This window comes from Mastigoproctus giganteus, chromosome 4, assembly GCF_048544385.1.
Source record: "Mastigoproctus giganteus isolate SK-2022 chromosome 4, ASM4854438v1, whole genome shotgun sequence".
Classification (NCBI taxonomy): domain Eukaryota; kingdom Metazoa; phylum Arthropoda; class Arachnida; order Uropygi; family Thelyphonidae; genus Mastigoproctus; species Mastigoproctus giganteus.
In genome coordinates, this window is record NC_143578.1 from 91,215,547 (window position 1) to 91,233,023 (window position 17,477).

At 34.4% G+C, this 17,477-nt stretch overlaps 1 protein-coding gene across 1 annotated transcript in view; it reads left to right on the forward strand.

Moving 5' to 3' along the window:
• Positions 1-17,477, forward strand: part of LOC150086905 (uncharacterized) — a 152,366-nt gene that overhangs the window by 2,599 nt on the left and 132,290 nt on the right. Inside the window, exon 3 of the mRNA XM_090372316.1 lies at positions 11,446-11,529. Within this exon, the coding sequence (XP_090228442.1) occupies positions 11,446-11,529 (84 nt within the window). The remainder of the gene's footprint in view (positions 1-11,445; positions 11,530-17,477) is intronic.

Consider the following 17,477-nt stretch of genomic DNA (forward strand, 5'->3'; position numbering starts at 1 on the left):
GTCCTTGGCACTTTGTGTACTTTTCGCCTCCATCTGTGCAAACTTTATCAGACTTATCTATTCTTAAATACTTATATATATACTTTTGCATCCATTACTGCTGCTTTGCACATTTTGGTGCATCTGTCATACCTTGCTTATTTATTTTTATTTTTATCCATCAACTGAAGCTTTGATGTTATTATATTTATATATATATATACACAGTGCTTTTTATTTTGTAAAAAAATAAGTGCCGGTACTTATTCTTTGCTATCAGGAAAAATTGAAAATTAAAAAGATATGAAAAGTACTCTAAATTTTTTTTTTTTTTTTTTTTTCTTCCTGATATTGTTACTTTAGTAGTAATGTTTTTGGAATAAGAACAACAAATTTAGTATATTAACACAGTTCAAGTATATAAAAAAATAATTAAATAAATTGAAAATATTCAAAAATTTTATTAAGTACAATACACAATTACATTTACTGAACAAAACATGTAATGAGAATTTTTTGATAATTAACAAAATTTAAAATGCTGTTTTAGTTCACTTTCCAGGCAGGCCGTAGGTGGGACACCGCTGTGAATCAACTGTAAGCGCCCCGTTCGAGAATTAGAAAAGTGATTTTTTTTTTTTTTTTTCTTTTACAGCGAATGGTCAACGTAGGTTACAGCCTAGTCACTAATGGTCAACTACTGAGTGCCGGGCACTCAGGATGAAGGGTCCGTAGTCACAAATGGTCGTTAGCGTAGTATCTCAAATATAGAGCTTTATGATAACTGAAAAAAGTTTGTAGTACCCTGGCTTGGCCTAAAACTGAGGAACCTAACGAAAACGTCTATTTGAGTCTTTCCAGCTGTTATGAATGACAAGGGTGGGAGAAGAGACTCCAATTTCTTTCTGGAGAAGCGATTAAAGTCTTGAGGAGAATCAACTGGCAAGTGAGGACTGTGCAAGACTCCACCCAGGCAACTCCCCACCACTGCCCCCTCAACACTGGCTCTCTGAGTACCTCCTTGCCGGGACAAATACAGCTATTGTTAAAAAAATACTTCTCGTCGCAAAATTTATAAATTACCTTTATAGAATTATTAACCAACTGTTTAGCAACCTTTTTGTCACCAAAAGGAGAGTTACTTAGTAAAAAGAAGCGCACTATCGAAGTGCAATAAAAAATTGTTTTTTTTAATTTTAACACAAAAAGTAAATGACTGATTTCAATCGGAATAGTTTTCCCTTGATAAGCGTCGAATAACGCATAGCTAATGTGATTTTTAAATTTTTAGCTCCATTAGCGATGAAAATAGAGGGGGGGGACACGAAAATTACTTAAATTTTCCTGCCATTTTTTTTATTTTAAAATTGTATTTTAAACCTACTAGTTGAGCTCTTTCCAACGGTGTATAATAAGCTATAGGTTGTCGACATTTTATGCCCCCCCCCACATTTTATCCCCATTTCTCAGACAAATTTTTGTCAACAACGATCAATATAAGTTCTCATCCGACACCCTATGCCGACTTCTTTTCCTCCTCTGTGTGTCTGTTGCTGAATGACATTTCCAAAGCAGCCACGAATCGACATATTTTGCTGGATCGAAACAGGTCAGCGGGGGACCTACAATTTTAAGAAACAGAAGTGAAGAAACTGTTTTGTCATCAACGAAGCTCTGGTTTGGCCAATGATCAAATTAATTTGTGAAGATCCTCGTTCACATTCACTCGATGAAATTGGTATCATACTCAGAGCATCCAATTGCTTCAGTTCTTCCGAAAACAACTTTTCAATTAGGTATTCCTGAAATCCTCGAATTGTGTCTCTTTCATTTAACTGTAATTTTCTAATTGAATTTTCTAACTTCATTTTCACCAAATGCCAACAATTCATGTTTAGAAGGTTTGATACCTTTGTTTTCCTTCTCTCATCATCTGTATTGTCACTAGTTCTTAAATTTGATATTTTTCTTTTTTTTTTTTTTTTTTTTTTTTTTTTTTTTTTTGAAACTGTCCAAAATGACTGTGTCATTCGGATATTCAGGTACTGTGACCATGTAAACAGAGATAGGGCATATTTACAGAAAAATGTGGATAACGCACTTCCGCGAAACAACAGATGCGTATTTGTCGCTGTAAAAGAAAATCACTTTTCTAATTCTCGAATGGGGCGCTTACAGTTGATTCACAGCAATGTCCAACCTACGGCCCGCCAAGAAAGTGAACTAAAATAGCATTTTAAATTTTGTTAATTATCAAAAAATTCTCATTAAATGTTTTGTTCAGTAAATGTAATTGTGTATTGTACTTAATAAAATTTTCGAATATTTTCAATTTTACTTTACATGCAACAAGATATAGAAAATGCAACACACTAAAGAATTTTTGCATAATACCAGTTTGGACACCACCCCAGTAGAAGGTGGAGCAGAGCACATTGGGAATACCCCTTGATCTGCTCACTGTTGACTAGCGCGACTTCTCCGTATGTGGGACAGGTGGATGGATAGATTTTACCAGGTACCACTAAGTTGCAGAATGGTAATCCCTTTAGCTCTCTTAATTCGTGCAGCAGCACTAATTGCCTAAAGGCCAGAAATGCGAACAGCGCGTACCGAGTTAATTCTCTCCTAATCCGTTCACTATATGAAAATTTTCTCGCTCAACGGAAAGTATTTTAAATGTAAATTCCAAGGGGGAAGTCAAAATAATTCGTTATAAAAGGACTTCGTTAAACAGAGGTCCAACTGAGTAATTCAGAGTTATAAAAATGGTTATACAGTTTTATATAGAAAATATCTTAACAATAGTTAGTGACAAATGCAAATTTAGTTAAATAATTTTAAACTTATTTGAATAGTAGGCAAACATGTGAAAAAAATTTACGGAATATTACCAATTCCGAAGTGCACTGCATCCAAATGTCACATTTGGATGCAGATGCCGGTACACTGTCCCAAAAAAAGCACAATATACACACACACACACACACACACACACACACACAGGATGTCTCAAAAATGCATGGCATAACTTCAGGAATGAGTTCCTCATATGTAGACAATAAAAATATTTTATATCAACATAGTTCTGGAAATGCTTGGTTCCCGAGTTATTAACCGGAATGTCTTATCTCCCGCAGGTGATTTCCTTCATCACAAGGTACTCCATTCGAAACCTCTTTCAAGGAAACCATTCCCTGAGCCGTAGCTCATCCATGGCTAATTCTTGAAATGAACTAGTGTCGGAGTCTTTTAGAATTCAACTATATATAACAAAAAAATTTGGTAACGTTATTTCAACTATTAACTACAACTCAATTTAATTTAAGCCACTTAGCCTCTCCCAAGAAAAATCTACTTTTTATTTCTTAGATTTTAATGGAGAGAGTTGCCATCCCTACCGCGTGGAGGTAGGCTTCTACTATCCAGCTACTTCTTTACCCTTTCCTTTCCACGCAATAGGGTCTACCATCCAGTAAACTCATTCATATGAGTAATCTTTATATTTCACACTTATATATAATTCATTTATTTAAAACCAGAATTCCAGGGATTACAGGATCCTTGCTCACTCACAAAAAACTCTAAAAACTATCTAAAAGAACAATTCTTTGCCTTTGCAGCTCGAGTATCATCACAATTACTCGATTATTTACAATTCCATATCTAGTATCTTACTACTACATGTAGTATCATTCTAAACTTACAATCTTAAGAATTCAACTCATTTAACCTGCTTATAACTGGACAAATCACTATTCTACACACACTTATACATCAAATAATTTCACACATACACAATGCAAACAATTCATTCTATTTAATAGTACATTAAGTACTACTTCAAAAGAGATGCCGTCATAGTCACCGTGGTTTTTTATATACATTATCTAATCCTCCTTAATTACTGTATTAAGCACAAGTTATATACTTACGTAATTGATCCTTCTCTACAGAACTTATGATCTTACCCAAGCATTATCATCATCAACTATAATCTATTTTTTTCTTATAGATTTCTAGTGCTCTTATATATTCCGGGCACTTCTTATCTACTGCCGTATGGTCTGCCGGCTTACCCTTTTTCTTACATATATAACATTGTGCACCCTTATCCTTGTTCTTACATTCCCTATAGGAGTGATTTTGCTCTCCACAGTGACCACACAGCACCTCTCTTTGACAATACTTTGCAATGTGTCCATAATTCATGCATCTAAAACATTGTGTAACAGAATAGACCTCTTTGAATTTACAGGCCATCCATCTTATATACACTCTACTTTTTATTTTAATCATCTTCCATATTTCTGAATCTAACTGAATTACCCAGTTATTACAATGAGTTGTCCTATTATTATTCACAGTTAATATCTCAACTTTCTCCTTAAACCTTCTTTCACTTATCTTACTGTCCTTAAAATTTCTTGACCATAATTGTTCTAAAAGTTCTTCACGCTCTATATCTTTTTCTACGTCAAATATCACAATACGTGGTAGAATTGGCTTAGGGATAGAATAACCTAGCCCCAGTTCCTGGATTCTTTTACATGCTTTTAATTTCACTATATCTTGTTCGCTTTCCGCCTCAATCAACACAGCACGGTCTCTAATTGATCTTACATTTCGTACTTTCACTGAGGATAGCAAGGGTCTTACTTCTTTCATAACGTCTATCTTGACTTCATCGCTTGTTTTATGTTTTGCTGTTAATGCCTTAAGTATCATTACTTTTGGCACATTAACTTCACTCTCAGGACTTTTTACTATTGTAGCATAGTCTTTCTCTTTAACCTTTTCTTCCTTCTTTCTAAGTCTTTCTTTTAATAACACATTCTCAATATGGATTTCTAGCGCTTTCTTCTCTACAATTTCCCACATGTTCATTATAATTTGAATAGCATTTTTTGATACTTTACTGTCAGCATCATGTAGGAAGCAATTCAATCTTCGTCTTACCTCGAACACAAATTCAAAGTCTTTATTCTCACTAATTTTTTCATCATCATCCTTCTTTTTCCTCCTCTTTTTTCCTTTACTACTATGTCCACAATCACAAGGTACTGATAGAATTTGGTGGTTTTCCATTCTGACTGTGTACTGAAATTAGGAGCAAGGAGATATGCACTTTATGTGCAGTTCGGCGGACGGCAGTGCTCTGGAGGCTCGTCATTTGTACCACAAAAGGTTCCCAGAACAAAGATGTCCAGACAGGAAAACGTTTAAAGGTATCCATCGCCGCCTTTGTGAACATGGGACCTTTACACCTCGTGCTCCTGGTTGGTAGATAGGTAGAGGTGGACCAACTGCCTGGCCTCCATGCTCACATGATTTAAACCCACTAGATTTCTTCTTGTGGGGCCATTTAAAGTCATTGGTGTATTAGATTCCGGTAGTAGATGTGGAAACTCTCCACAATCGAATTGTGGCAGGTTGTGAGATAATACAAAACATGCCAGGAATTTGGCATCGTCTTTGCGAATCCATGTGACATCGATGTGAGGCCTGTATTCAAGCAGAAGGTGGACATTTTGAACAATTAATATAAGGTGATGTGAACAGTTAAGTGTCATAGACAGACCTTCAAAACTCTGAAACCAAGCATTTCTGGAACTGTGTTGATATAAAATATTTTTATTGTCTACATATGAGGAACTCATTCCTGAAGTTATGCCGTGTATTTTTGAGACACCCTGTATATATAGTATGCATGAATAGGAAATGTAAAGAAAAAGAAAAAACAAGGAATTTCACCTGAATGCGCAAAACTGTAAAAGCAGGATACAAAAGTATATGGTTGAAATTAGAAAGAATTAATAGGAAATCCAAAAAGATGATATATTTAACACAAGGTGTTGAGCCTAATAGAAGAAAAGTAAGAAAAAGAAATGAATGAGAAATAAAAAGAATATTAAGAACCTACAAAAAAAAAAAAAAAAAAATTGTAAAATTATATAAAATTAAAGGCTGAATCAATGAGCCAATCAAAAGTAGATAAGCTGAAAGGGAAAGAAGCAACATATGATTAATTAATACAAAAAATAGGGAGCATCAAACTGAGGATGGTAACTAAGGAGAGAGAAAAAAAAAAAATTGATGCAAACTAAACAAAGTTGGTACATAGATCAGACATTTCATCAGGGGACTACACCTGATCATGTACCAAACCACTGCATTTCTATACAAACTTACGTTAATAGAGGAAAGATTTAATAATAGAAAAAAAAAAAAAAAAAAGAGGGAGAAAAATATAAAATGTAGCACACGCTTCTTGATCAGACCGTGGTTCGAGCCCGTCACCACCAAATACGGAGGATGCGGAAAGGTCAGCGAATGACCACCGCATATCCCGGAGCAATATGGCCTTAGTTGCTAATGCTCCTAAAAACCAAATAACAACATATTTTAAAATGCCGAAAAATAAAATAAAAATATATAAGAATTTAATAAAGTAAAAATGATGAGTAATAGAGAACAATTAAATACCTGTTATTTGTTAAGTTATGTTACATCAAGGTAGGCATAAATGTATTACTTAGCAAATAACAGGTATTTAATTGTTCTCTATTATTCATCATTTTTACTTTATTAAATTCTTATATATTTTTATTTTTCAGCATTCTGTATTTTTTGGCATTTTAAAATATAACACAGGCAAGTGGTATAAGTTTTTACTTCAACTAACACTCTCTCAGCTGAGGACCACTGTAAGAGGTTGGGTATTTATGCACCTAACTTGTCTAGTATTCTTTAAACTCATTTTTTCTTTTTATCTTTCTACTTTCTATTCTTCTTTCTTCCATCCGTTGAACTATTATTTTATTATTATTAGCCATACAGTGCAAGGAAGCCTGAGGCTTATGCTGCACCAGCCAAACAAAAATTTCTGAATTACACACACACACACACACACACACACACACACAGAGAGAGAGAGAGAGAGAGAGAGAGAGAGAGAGAGAGAGAGAGAGAGAGAGAGAGAGAGAGAGAGAGAGAGAGAGAGAGAGAGAGAGAGAGAAGAATGATGATATCCAGGTGAGGACCCTAGGTGCCTATACTCATCAGAGGTTGAGGGCGATTCAAACATTCTTATTCTTTGCTATTTTTGCTTCCTTTATCTTTATTACCTTTTATTCTTCCCTTGCCCTGCTTTATTTCCCATTTTTAAACCACTGCCTGTCACACTTAATACATTTATGATCTTCAAATTCACTTTTTCGTCTCTCTTTTTGAAAACATTTTTACGCCTCTCTTTTGAAAACATTTTTACGCACTCAGCTCTATTTTTTTCCGTCCTTTGGGTGATTCAAAATTTTTGCCTCTTTTATTTTTACTACTTTTTCATTTCTCTACGCTTTTACGTTACATTATATATTCTCAAGTTATGTACATGAAATCAAGGCATTTATTATCCATTTTCAATTCATTTATACTTTAATTTGTTTAATTTCCTTAACTTAATTACATACACTGCATTGGGGCTACCTTACTTATGTTTTTGGAGGTTCTATCTTTTTCTCCCTTTTTTTTTTTTTATTATTTTTTAATCTTTTCTCCATTAACATAAGTTTGTATAGAAATGCAGTGGTTTAGTACATGATTAGGTGTAGTCCTCTGACGAAATGCCTGATCTATGCAGTGGTGGATTTCCGCACAGGTGCACGAGGCGCGTGCCTGGGGCCTCAAATCTCAGGTCTCAAAAAAAAATAAATAAAATTGTTTCATTTAAAATTTTTACACTCATCTTTATTACCGTTACTGAATTAAACTATAATTTAATATGAGAAGTTAGTAAACTCTTATGCGAATATCCCCACATATTATAAATATCTATGCAAACTAAATGAATCTGAAGTAGAATACATATTATCATTAATGCTAGATATTATGTATTAATTTTTATGTATTAATGTTAGATTTGGGAGGGATGGTAGTTGTCATTTTTTTCATTTAAAATTAGTTAAAATATGTATGAAAGAATTTCACAACCAAAATGATTAAAACTGCAACACCAAATCTAGAGCACGTGCTATAGTAAAAACGTGCATGTAGAGTGTACACTGTAGTGATACCGAAAATATTTAGAGGGGGCCTCAAAATTGAATTGTGCCTGGGGCTTCTCAAGTGCTAAATCTGCCACTGGATCTATGTCCCAACTTTTAGTTTGCATCAACCTTTTTTTTTTTTTTCTCTCTTTATTTACCGGTCTCCCACTCTGTTTGATGCACCCTATTTTTTGTATTTATTAATCATATGTTGCTTCTTTCCCTTTCAGCTTGTCTACGTTTGATTGGCTCATTGATTCAGCCTTTTAATTTTATATAATTTTACATGTAGGTTCTTAATATTCTTTTTCTTTATATTTCTCATTCTTTTCTTTTTCTTACTTTACTTCTATTAGGCTCGGCACCTTGTGTTAAATACTTCTCCATCTTTTTGTATTTTCTATTAATTCTTTCTAATTTTAACTATATATATATGGGTCCATAGATCTCAGTAGTTTGGGAACCACTGCACTAACAGAAAAGCCCAATAAAGCAGAAATTGCAAATTATTTTATGGTTGTGACCTCCAGAAATATCACAAAGGTGTTCAAAATTTATTCTTATAACCGAACATATGATAACAATGAAAGTGTAGTGCATTTTAATGATTTGAATTGGTTTTCTGAAATATGATTCTATAAAGTGGCTGATGCTACTAACCAGTGACCATATAAGAGGTGCCTACTTATTTCACTTTATGATGGGCTTAGCATACGATTGTCTCCGACCGGATCACATGTTCCTTCCTCTCAGCCAATAGCAGCCTTTGTAAACATGTTGATGACGTGTTTTGTTTTTGCATCCTTTAGTTGAAGTGGTTTTTTTTTTTTTTTTTTGTGTCATGCTTTATTCAATATATTAGTTTTAATCAATTTTTTTAATCAGTATGTACAATTTCCATTATAAAATCACCTTTTAGAGAGAAATAGCTTAGTTATATAGTGAAAATTTCAACTTCTGAGGTTTTGGAATGAATTACCAAAAAATAATGTGCAATTGGATTCACATTATGATATTTTCATGATACAATGGTGTCTCTGAAATGGATTAATATCATAAAGTGGAGGTTCCTGTACTTTAAGAAACCAGAAGCAGTCTTCCATCATGGCATTATCACAGTGATCTTGGTACTGTTTTTCCATCATGGATATGTCCTGATGAATGCATTCTCCTTACTCATCATTTACACCTCCCAAACTTTGTGGGAAAAACTGAGATGAGAATAAGAATGATGAATTTTCAAAGGCATTTGGCAGCCTAAATTTTTATAACATTGCAGTAAAGGCAACACCAGAGTTAATTATCTTATTTCCTTCTTTAAATGATTGCCAAGCTCATAGTTCAGTATCCTGTAGCTTTGTTTCAAATACATCATCTTTGAGGAATTTCTTTATTTGAAGCCTAGTGAAAATTCAACTTTCAGTTTTGCATCTGTTAAATTGGAAAGCACTTCCCTTAGGTATCAGAATCCACTTCCTTCTTTTTCTAGAGCCTCAACAAAATTCTTCTTTTATCCAAGCTTCATATTCAGAAGCATAAGAAGTATTTTTTTTTTTTTTTTTGGTTCAAACAGGAGAACATATTTTATACATCTCTGTAGTAAAGATTCCTCCCTCTTTTCCAACTACTGTACAATATGTTTTTCTGTTACATGACTATCTCTACAAATGTAGAAAAACAGTAGTACTTTGTTAAACCTTCTTGTAGAATAGTAAATAATCCAGTTACCTTAAAATCACCACTGACATTCCAAGCAAAGCCATGGTATTTTATCAAACTCTGAACCTTGGACATACTTTCATACCAGCAGCATTAAGTAGAGGAACTAATGAGAATGTATTTTCATTGTGCAGAAAAACTGCTTTTAGACTTAATTTTGAGACATCAATAAATATACACCATTCATTAGGATTGTGTTCAGTGCCCAGTTATTATTATTGTTATTTGGTTTTTTTTTTTTTTTTTTAGGAGCATTAGCAACTAAGGCCATGGTCATTCCCTGACCTTTCTGCATCCTCCTTATTTGGTGGTCATGGGCTCGAACCCTGGTCTAATCAAGAAGCATGTGCTATGGAGGTGCCTCAGTGCCCAGTTCATTCAGAAGACAACTATTATCTGTACAGAAACACATACTGTCTTCTGAATGAAATGGGCACTAAGGCACCTCCATATATATAAGAGAGACAGTGTGTGAGTGTGTTCAACACTGTTTCCTTTATCTCATGATTTTGAGAAACCTAGTATTGGCAGGTCTTCATTATGTGGAATAGGCCTTATTGCAAATGATATGTTAGGATATTTGATACAGTGTAGCTGTTTCTGAACACCCTTAATTTTCCAGTCACATCCCCGGTTACTAGTGCAGGCACATATGTGGAGCCCAAGAAAATACAAAGCATATTCACATTTAGTAATACTTTAGCTTTTCTTCCTCTGACACCTCCTTTACTTGTGCTTAAACATTTTAATAAGACAGTGCTAAACAAACCATATGCAATGGATATATGGGTAAACTGTACATGTACTTGCACTACAACTGCCTTTCTGTTACTGAACGAGATTTTTATTTGAAATTGCTTCTTTCAAGGTTTTGTGAAAATCAAAAGAATTTAAATGTATATCATCTTCCATGCCTGTTTGTTTAGTTTCTGGATAATGATACATAACTTATTGCACTACTGATTGATTTAATAAAATTCTATGAATTTTATATCTTTTAACATTATAGGTATATTTTCTGCTTCTCTATATCTTTCTGTCAATCGGGTAAGTTATTCAATAGACAATTGGGCTTCAGATAGACAGTAGCATGAAGGGTCATCACAGCACTTCTGTACAGTGGGCTGATTCCTCCATTCTCTTTAATTTAAATTGGAAAAAAATAGAAATGAAAAAGAAAATTTGTTTTGTTTTGTTGATAACTGCATTTTATTTGAAATTGCTTCTTTTGAGTTAATCGAAGAAATATCTGAAGTGCAAAGGTGAGACTCGATACTACAAAAAGTAATATTGTGTCTCATCTTTGCCAGTTGAGAATTCTTTGATTTTTACAAAGGCCAAAGGTAATTTTGTGTTGTTTGGTTTTTAGGAGCATTAGCAACTAAGGCCATATTGCTCCGGGGATATGCGGTGGTTATTCCTTGACCTTTCCGCATCTGCTGTATTTGGTGGTCATGGGCTCGAACCCCGGTCTAATCAAGAAGTGCGTGCTACGCACTGCTGCTCCTGGCTACAGTGGCACCGTAATTTTGTGCTAGGAAACAAAACTTACATTGCCACTAACTTAAGTTTCTTTCTTCAGTATAATGTCATGTTTGAAGGATGTTATATGAAATGTCATATACATAATAGCATTTTAGAATATAGCAAATGACTTAATCAATTCCTTTATTATTCAGTTTTTGGTAATCTATTCTTTTAGGCTGGACTATATGTTGAAATATTTAATTCCCAAGGTAGAAATCCAGTTTCAAATTGGAAGATAACATCATCTTCTATCAGGAAGGTAAGTAACAGATTAATTCATGTTGTTAACATATGGTGAGCTTGAAATTCATCCAAAGAAAGTGACTCATTTCAAAAAATTTGTGGGGGGGGGGATGCACACAGACTGGAGCCCTTTTAAGATGAACCTGTTAAGATGTTTCCTCACCTAAAAGTGCAAATTAATTGCTCCCAAGAAATATCCTATAAGCCTAATGTATTTTTTACTATTTAAAATGTTCCTACCTAAGAAGTTTATTTTGGTTATTATATATCTTACATTTATGCTAATAATGTTTTTGTCCATATATACAGTATAATCATTGCCACAATCCCTGTCTGGTAGGATATTCCAAAACATTTGAATACTTGTATTCAAAGACTCAAAAGTATCATGATTTCTTAATAAAATACACATTCATGAATCTTGATCAGCAGAAGGAGTGGAGGCTTTTTGCTTGAGTTGTAGCAGATATTACTGCTCACACAATGTACAAATTGACCTGTGAACTAGCACTTATGTAGATATAAAATGTATAATGCAATATGTGCTTAGATTCTGATGTGCTATAATAACAATAAATTTTCTTAAGATTTAGTCCTTGTTCAGTGGTTAATTCACAAAATGTATTGGATTTTGAATCTGTAGTCTTTCCTGTAGTATTTTTTTTTCATCTCTCTACTGATCCCTGGAAGTAATCTCTTATTTTTCCCAAGCGTGAATTGGTTTCACTTTGCAGAATTTCTTTTAGGTCAAGAAGTATATATAATATTCCCTCTGGTCTTTCTTTTCACCTTATTATCTTATTTTATTTTTTAAATTTAATTATTCTGTCAAAAATACAAGATCATACCTTTGCATTCTTGTGTTTTATTTAACTCATTAAAAATATTTCAGATGTGCTAATTTTAGCATGAAATATGATTTTTATATTATATGCAATGTTAAGAGCATGGGTTTTTAGCATTAGTAGAGGCATATGATGCAAGAAAGCAAGCTTATATGCAGCATCAGCCAAAAAAAAAAAAAAAAAAAACGCTCCCATTTAACCCCTCTATTTGTTCCAAATACCTCTCCAGCTCGGCTTTAAATTAATTTAGGCTATCAACTTCCACAGAAAAGGATGGAAGTCTGTTCCACCAACCAACTACCCGCTGGCTAAAGGTCAGCGGGTTTTCTAAGAAAGCACCTATTTCTTCACAGTTCAAAATACAGCCAATAAACTTTAGCCTGCAAAAACTGCCAGTGTGCTGAGTTTTTGTGGTTTGGTAGAGAATTGAAAATAATCTTGAATTTGGAAGCATACCTTTCATTAATAAGTTTACAATTTTGAGAGTGACTTGAAGGACTTTTTTTTTTTTTGGAAGCTAAAGACTCCCAGTATAGAAAACAGTGTATCCATATAATATAGGGAGAAGAATATCTGATTAATACAATAAGAAAAGACTGCTTAAAGTTTTATTTGTTGCACACCTCCAATTTGTACAGGAGCTGACACATTTTTTATGTTATTTTATACTTGATCATGTATAGGCATCAAGACCTTTAAAGATATTACTTACAGTAATTTGGAATGATAATTATTCACAAAACAAAATATCTTTATCCATTTCCCCATCCAAGAAACCCTGTATGCACAATAATTTGGCGCCTCCGTAGCCAGGTGGGAAGGAGCAGCAGTGCGTAGCACACGCTTCTTGATTAGACCGGGGTTCGAGCCCGTCACCACCAAATACGGAGGATGCGGAAAGGTCATTCAGGGAATGACCACCGCATATCCCGGAGCAATATGGCCTTAGTTGCTAATGCTCCTAAAAACCAAATAACAAATAACAACAGCACAATAATTTGACTGCTGCGAGTATAACTGTGAACTCAGCTTCCTAAAGGCAAAGATCCTGTTATTTCTTATATTCCTGATGAGTTAATTTATAAAAATTAGGCAGATGGGTTGAAAAGTGGCACTTGAAGTTTAATATTGGCAAATGCAAGGTACTGCATATGGGTAGCAATAATTCCAGAATAAAATACCAACTGTATTATACCACACTCGAAGGTAGTAGAGAATGAAAAAAGTACTGTGGACTAATTAAGTCAGACATAAAGTTCTCTGAGCAGTGTAGATGAACTGCTAGGGGGGTTTTGTCACTGATATAAAGGAGTTTTGCCAGCAGGGATAAGGAGCTAATTAGTCTGCTGTATAAGGCAATGTTAAGAGACCTGTATGGGGTAGTCATCTTGACTATTCTATACAGGTCTAGAAGCCTCATTTTAGGAAGCATGTGAATCTGTTGGAATGGATGCAGAGAATGGTAATGAGATTGTAAGTTGCAGAGTCTTGGACTCTTTCAAGAAGCTCTGGCGTTTTGAAAAAGTCCAAAGATAGATAGCGAACTTGGTGAGATCTAAAAGAGCACCTGTATGAGAAAAGACTTTGAATGTGTGGGCTTATAGAGTTTGGGCACAAATCAAGTAATACATAAATAGATCAAGAGAATACTTTTGCATAAAAAAGTAACAATGGATTGTACTTACAAATTTGTGAATAAACATTACAAAAAAGTGAAAAAAATATTAATATTTTAAATGCATTTATGTACAAAGGTTTCATGTTTTATAAAATTTCAAAATTCCACAAAAACAACTCGCTCCACTGAATTTGCAATAGTGCACTGTTATGGAAAATTCGCTGTGCAAGATTCTCACATGTGTGGCAAACTCACAGATAAGAGTTAAAAACATTCTCCCCACAAACCCCTTTTTCAGCTTCTGCTAAAGTGCCCTTAAATTTTTGCCACCCTTCAATCTAAAGTGATGTTAGCATTAGAAATGCTTTTTAAATTTCCATCAAGGTTTGTATATTTAATGGCAAATCTGAGAGTTCTTCAGTTTTTGGCTATTTTAACACTTACTTTTTTTTTTATACCTCATATTTTTGGGACCAGCTATTATTTTTCATTTATTCAATACCAGATCAGGGCCATTTACAATCTCCAAACTCTATATACCCTTGTATCAACTAGCTGTTTATGATCTTTTAACATTGTCAGTTTTGCTTTTCTTGTTTCTGTTATGCTCCTTCCACATAAACTTGTGGCTACCTTTATGTTGAAATACTGTTTGCAATTAAAAGTGCATGCCTTGCACAAAATTCAAGTTGCCTTTTACCATTATTGTTAGGTTTCCATTTATGTCTGAGTGGCACCATATTTCTAATATCTCTACAATGTCCACCTCTGGTGACCTAACCATGACTTCAAATTCCTCAGATTTATTCCCTATACTCCTAGCAATAGTGCACAAACAAGAATATGTGCTCCTGATTTTAGAGCAATGTTGAGAAAAAGTTGCAAGTCAGAATTAAAATTGAAGGTGTCTGCAATTCTGTCTAGACATAATAGGAGGGAGTATGTGACAAGAGCCTTGTCAATCAGTTCGGCCTTGGAAAGACTGTGCAAGGCGTAGAACTTTTTGCAGTATGGGCTGTGCTTGTTAACAGGAGAGAGTGTTCTTCCAAGGATAGTATGCACTTAAACAGAAGGGTGCAAGAATATTTTCTTATGCTATCAAGACAGTATTAAGCAAATTGAAAAACTGCTAGCTTGGTGGGAGAGAGAGAGTGTGCAAAATAACATTTTGACAGCAATTTTAACCATAAGCAGAGATGAAATTTGATTCTTGCTCTGCTTCTATTGGGACATGCTGCAGTCAGGAAAACGATGTGTGAGGGATTATAAGGCCAGATGACAGCCATCATGGAACACGCAATTATACTGGACTTGTTAGAATTACTAGGAGCAAAAACAGGCACACATATACTTGATTGTACAATAACTAATTTACTTGTATTAGTAAATTTGAAGTATTGGTTAAGTCATCAAAGGTAGTATTGTAGGGATATCAGAAACACAGTGTCACTCAGATGTAGAGGATGTGGAATTTGAATATAGTTAAGAAGCATTAGCATTAGTAGAGGCATATGATGCAAGAAAGCAAGCTTATACAGCATCTAAAAAAAACTCCATTTGCTCCAAAACTCTGTACAGTTCTTCCTTGAATTTATATAAGCTATCAACTTCCACAATAACAGATGGAAGTTTGTTCCAGCAATCAACTGCCCGATTGTTAAAGGCAAACTTTTGCACATCTATTCTACAACTGTCTTTCCTCAATTTGAATTTATGTTCCCTCAGTGTGTTATCCGAGCAAGGGGAAGAATTCTTTGTTGAGAGGGAAGAATCCCTTGAAAGAGGATGCACTCAGTCTAAGGAAATGCGGCCAATTGATGTGTATGGGCATATAATGTTGAGTCCATTTGGTGTAATATAAACACTAGAAAAGCAAACATGAGAGTAGGAGGTGTTAGAAGCCAAATTACTGTGTGTTAGAGTCCAAATGACTGTGATAAGTATAATGATGAGACTATACAGATAAATAGTGGGCCATAAATGAGAATGGCTTATAATGGGGAATTAAATTTCCAAATATTGACTAGAATGTGTGGGTTAGCCACTCACACAATAGCAGTACCTTTCTGGATTTATTGGATGGGTGCATTCTACACTAGCAGATGTTAGAGAGGCAACAAGGGAAAGCAATACTCTTGATCTGAATATCAGCAGTTTCTTCATGAAGTAAGAATCTACAGATAAAAGAAGCACTTGATGACTGTGATCACTGTGTACTGATGAGTTATTTGCATAAAGGTGATTACAACAGTTTTTAAATTCTTCTCAGTGGGACAAACTGGTGAAGCATTCAAGGAAGTAATTGTAGTCACTACCAAGTTTTTTTTCATACCAACTAAGAGACATTGTTCAAGGTTTAAGCCTAAATGGATGGCATATGAACTGATGAGACTAATGACAGGGAAGAAAAATGCATGGTATGATTATAAATTATCAGGAATTATAAATTATCAGAGTAAGTATAAACTGGTCAGAAATTAAGTCATGATGATGGTTAGGCAAGAAAAGGAAAGTTACAAGAAGTCTCTGGCAAAGAAAAGTAGCAAAGAGTTCTTCACTTATGTTAACACTAGAAGGAAATAAATGAACTAATGTAAACAGTTCAGTAAAAATGAAAAACACACTATGTCATTACCTTTTTGGTAACTGTAGAGCAGGTTTGATATAGACACTTGAATTGTCTGTTGCCCAAATTTCCATTCATTGTGGAATTAGTAATTCACCAATGTGTTCGTTTTTAGCAGACATGGCAGATGGCCAAACCTGCTAACACATCATAAAATGTTCCCAAGCAAACGTGTTCCATTTCCTTGAACCAAATAATTAGTTGGGAATGGTCCAGGTGGTGATATTGGTCCACTTCTGCTTCTTATGTGTCTTTTTAAAAGAAATGTACATAAAGCTACTCCCACAACTTAGAATTCTTACAGTTTATGAGAATTCTCATAGCTTAATCAGTAGAGCTTGGTCAGGCAAAGATAATATGGTGATTAATGGAAAATGAATAAATGTGAATAACCCAGGGGACTCGCATCTTGTAAGTATGGGCTTGGCACACCCAGGGTCCTGAGCTGGATAGCATCATTCTTCTCTTTCTTGGCGATTCCCTTCTACCTCTCTCTCTCTTTCGAACTTTTTTTTTTTCCTGGTGCAGCATATTCCTTGCACCATATGGCTATTAATAATAATATGTCTGTGAATATTTGGAACTCCAAGTTATAAAGAATTCAACTTACTTTAACCCTTTGCTTGTCCCGTGCATCACATGTGATACACACGATGTATTTTCTATATGCTTATGCATCGCATGTGATACACACTTACTGGAGTTTTAAATATGATAAATTTTCGATAAACATCTGAAACTTAGTTAGTTAGTTTTTCAATCTAAACGTGTTATAATTTGTCTTCCAACTCAGTGTGCATCACATCTGATTCATAAAGTGCAAGAATGTGAATTATCTGAAATAATATGGTGGAGTTACTAAATATATAAAAAAC